The following is a 4543-nucleotide window of genomic DNA, read 5'->3' as shown; positions in this document are numbered from 1 at the left end:
TGTAATCCCAACACTTTGGGAGGCTGAGGCAGATGGATCGCTTGAAGTCAGGAGTTTGAGACCAGCCTGGCCAACATGGTGAAACCCTGTCTCTACTAAAAATACAAAAACTAGCCGGGCATGGTGGTGCACACCTGTAGTCCCAGCTACTGAGGAGGCTGAGGCAGGAGAATCACTTGAACCCAGGAGGTGGAGGTTGCAGTGAGCTGAGATTGAACCACTGCACTCCAGCCTGAGTGACGGAGGGAGATTCTGTCTTTAAAAAAAAAACAAAAATATCTACCCCCATAGTAGGAAGAGAGATAGTAAATATGAAAAATAGTTAGTGGTAGATGATGAATAAGAAGAAGAAAAATAAAATGGGGAGGAGGAAGGCGTGGCTTGCACAATTTTAGACTGGGTGCCCAGGGAAGGTGACATCTGAGTAAAGTGCCAAAGGACATAAGGAGCGAATCACATAGATCTGTGGGGAAGGCACAGTCCAGGCAGAAGCAGTGACGATGGCAAAGGCCAGGGTGGCTAGAGCAGAGTCTGGTGGGACAGGATAGTATCGGATAAGGTCAGAAAGGTCACAGGCCAAATCATGCAGGACCTAGTGGACATTGTGAGGGATGAGAAGGGAAACCTGGAAGACTGTGAGCAAGAGGAGTAACATAATCTGGCTGAGGTTTCAAGAGTCACTTGGGCTTTGTGGGCATTAGACTGACGAGGGAAAAATGGAAGCTGATAGACCAGGGAGGAGTCTGTTGCAATAATCCAGGCAAACAATGATGGTGGGATCCAGTGTGGTCCAAGGGAGGTGGTGGGAAGTGGCCAGATTCTGTGTGCTGTAATCATGATGGTGGAGCCAATAGGATTTGCTGATGAATTTGATGGAGGAGTGTGAGGTAAAAGATGACTAAGATGACTGTATCCAATTGTCTACTCAACATGTCCACTTAGATCTCCAAGTGGACATGTTGAGTAGACAATTGGACATAAGTTGGATGTAAAGTTCTGGAGTTCAGGGGGATGAACAAACTGGAGATGGGGATTTAGGCATCATCAGCAAATCAACAATATTTTAAGTAGTGAGCCTGGATGAAATCACCAAGAAAGTGAGTATAAATAGAAAAGAGTGTAGATTCCTCCTAAGCCCTGGGGAGATTGGGTGGGATCAGCTAAGAAAATTGAGAAGGAGCAGCCAGAGACTTAGACAGGAAATCTGGAGAGGACAGTGTGCTGGAGGCCAGGTGAGGGAAGTTTTTCTCAATTAAAATAAAAATTTATTTTTAAAAAAGGCTTTTCAAGGAGGAAGAAGCCATCTGTGTCAAAATCTGCTGAACAATCAGGTAGAAAATGAGCATCAAGAATTAACTGTTAGATTTACACTTTAGTGGTCACTGGTGACCTAAGCAGTAGTTTCAACAGGAGTTATGGGTGCAAAAGCTAGATTAGAGTTGGTTCAAGAGAAAAATCACAGGAGGGAATTGGAGACAGTGAGGATAGATAACTCTGTCAAGGGGCTTCTCTGTAAAAGGAAGGAGAGAAATGAAGCAGTCACTAGAATGAGATTCTCAAAGGTGTCTGTGACACATAAAAGGTTAAGAAGCACTGCTATGGGAGGATGCTGAAAGTCCATCAATAGAAAGAAGGTCCATCACTGTCTGGATCCCAGGCAGTGCCAGAACTGGGCTCAAGACTTCTGACTTCTCGCCCTGCCCTGCTCCAGGAGAGTCCTCCAGAAGTTTTTATAGAAGGCATTTTCCAGCCAAGCTATAAAAGTGGGAAGCTACACACTTTGGAAAACTTGCTAGAATCCATTGATCCAACCTTGGAGAGCTGGGGAAAGTACCTGATTGCTGCCTGCCAACATTTACAGAAGAAGAACTACTACCACATTCTGTATGAGCTGCAGCAGTTTATGAAGGTAATGGCAGCCCCTCCGGGCCTTCTCCCTCTGTCACTGATGCCCCACCCTGCAGGGGAGGCAGTGCACGATGAGGAAACGAGACTGTCATTGGTCCCTGGCCTTGCTATTTGGCTGACCCTGGAGCAAATCCATGCTACTCTCCAGCATTGTTAAATAATATTAGGATTTCCATCCTAAGTTTGGAGGCAGACTTTAATCCTGTCAGTCATGGCATTCTTCGGAATGCAAGGAATAGATAGGTTAAAAAAAAAAAAAAAAAAAAAAAAGGAAATATATGGTAGTTTCAAGATAAACATGAGGCATGAATGTAGAATTCACAAGGAATGATGGAAAAGTTAGTGTTTTTAGAGAAAATGCATGAAGGGAGAAGGAGCACATTCCTCCCAATCTGTCTGAGAATTGTCAGTACTAAATGACAGAGAAATTGAATTATTTAATGCCAAAGTACAAGTAAAGCCAATTTGAGTGGAGAATCAGAAATATCTTCTTGTAGCATCTCTTCAGTGGTAGAATAATGCCCTGCCCAATAACTCCACCAGTCAGTGCACTTCAGGATCTCTTGGACCTTGGGGTGATGAGCTCAAAATACCAGTTCAGCTGGTGGTGGGAGTGGGTGCTGGAAACGAGGTCTCATAGGTGGAAATCAGATGAGAATTCTCATTACACCCTACCCTCCAAACCCCTGATCTACTTTGACCTGAACGTTCATTTTTCTCTTCTAGGATCAAGTTCGGGCTGCCATGACCTGTATTTGGTTCTTCAGTCACAAAGCAAAGTCATATACAGAACTGGGAGAGAAGCTCTCATGGCTACTTAAGGCCAAGGACCACCTGAAGATCTACCTCCAAGAAACATCCCGCAGCTCTGGAAGGAAGAAAACTGCCTTCTTCAGAAAGAAGATGACTGCAGCTGATGTGTCAAGGTAGCTGGGGGTTCAGGGGACCCTTGGTGTGAGGCAGAAAGGCCAGGTTCCTGTTGGTGATGAAGCTACTATTATGCGTTCCCCAAACCATTAAAAAAAAATCTAAAAGGAATCATCCCTGGTTGACAGTGTCTAGTACAAGCCTGGAAAGCCTGCAGAGGAGCTGATAGTGGGAGTGGGGAGTGGAGGGAGGATTAGCATCACAAGCTACAATCAGACTACACTCCAAACTCCTTGCAGTAGGCAAAAAGGGTCCTGCACGTTCTGGCCCCTGCTGATGTCACCATCTTTATCTCCTGCTACTGTTTTCTTGCTAAGCGTTGACCCCTGGTCTCCTCAGGGCTCCTCAGCACACCAAGTCCTTAATTCCTCTCAGCTTTTATACTTGCCAGGCCCTCTGCATAGAACACAACATCTGGAGTAAACGCTCTACCACTACCATTTATTACCTCCATAGGCTTCATTGCTAACTATTTTATGTGTTTGTTTACTATTCATTTCTCTTCTAGCCTATAAACTCTGAGGGCAGGGCTCATGTCTCCCTTGACCTCTGTTATTCGACCTGGCACATAGGTGCTCAATAAATACTTATTGATTCAATGACTGGACCTTATCTGGTTCCACAGTGCACCGTAATATTGTGAGTCTGTACAGGACACGAGACCACCATTTTTTTTTTTCTTTTCATAACTGCTCACAAGGCATTTGGGGTCTCTTTTCCCTCCTCATCATTTCTTTTGCCTTTTCCATCACCATGTTATTCAGCTTCTCAGTCTTCTGGCCTCAGTCCTCTCACTCCTGGGGCCCCTCGTGAGGCTGCACTATGCATTTCCTGTCACCACAGGCACATGAACACACTTCAGCTGCAGACAGAAGTGACCAGGTTCTTGCATCGGTGCGAAAGTGCTGGGACCTCTCAGATCACCACTTTGCCTCTGCCAACCCTGTTTGGAAATAACCACATGAAAATGGATGTTGCCTGCAAGGTATGTGCAGCGTTTTGGACCTCTGGAAGACTACCATCATCTTCTTGAACTCTTATCATAATTGCTGTTGTTTAGTGATTATTTCCGTTGTTTGTGTGATGTCTGCCTCCCCGCTACAATACGAGCCACAGAACACTGGTGATCAAGTCCGTTTTGATCGTGCTTGTATCACTAGTGCCTGGCACTTAGCAGGGTCTCAACAAATAATTTGTTGAATAATGGAATAAATAGGAGCCTTCATTCTTGGTTAAGAGGATACACTAGTAATTATTACTTTTTTAAGCATGATTCCCTTTCCTTTTCAGGTCATGCTGGGAGGGAAAAATGTAGAAGATGGTTTTGGCATTGCATTCCGTGTTCTGCAGGTATGACTTGGATTACTGAAATCACACTGAGGACAATCAGCACTTGACCACAGTTCCGTGAGAGATTATTCTTTAGGAAATTCTTATCCCAAGAAAAGCAGATTCACATGCACATTAGGGATGAAATCAAGGAGGTGACTATTATAGACCTGGGTCAAATCCAAGACTCTAGGCCACTTTGCCAGAAGACAAGTAACCCATGACAAATTCATCAAAAGCTACCAAATAAACACCAGGGCCAGGTCTCAGACAGCTCCCCACAGCTGTTTCCCCGAGAAACACTGCTCGTTCTCACAGGGAGCGTGGCTGGAGGGGTTTCTCACAGGGAGCATGGCTGGAGGGGTTTCTCACAGGGAGC

General features: G+C 45.1%; 1 protein-coding gene across 3 annotated transcripts in view; it reads left to right on the top strand.

The window, feature by feature from the left end:
* The window catches only part of ZFYVE26 (zinc finger FYVE-type containing 26), a 67342-nt gene that overhangs the window by 56368 nt on the left and 6431 nt on the right, over positions 1-4543 (top strand). For all 3 annotated transcript variants that reach the window (XM_037728731.1, XM_017499391.2, XM_017499381.2), the window contains 4 exons: positions 1712-1909; positions 2635-2834; positions 3679-3820; positions 4126-4185. In XM_037728731.1, the coding sequence (XP_037584659.1) occupies positions 1712-1909; positions 2635-2834; positions 3679-3820; positions 4126-4185 (600 nt within the window). The remainder of the gene's footprint in view (positions 1-1711; positions 1910-2634; positions 2835-3678; positions 3821-4125; positions 4186-4543) is intronic.

This window comes from Cebus imitator, unplaced genomic scaffold (assembly GCF_001604975.1).
Source record: "Cebus imitator isolate Cc_AM_T3 unplaced genomic scaffold, Cebus_imitator-1.0 Scaffold13, whole genome shotgun sequence".
In the NCBI taxonomy this organism is placed as follows: domain Eukaryota; kingdom Metazoa; phylum Chordata; class Mammalia; order Primates; family Cebidae; genus Cebus; species Cebus imitator.
The sequence above is the reverse complement of the archived record's forward strand: the minus strand, read 5'-3'. Positions and strand labels throughout refer to the sequence as shown.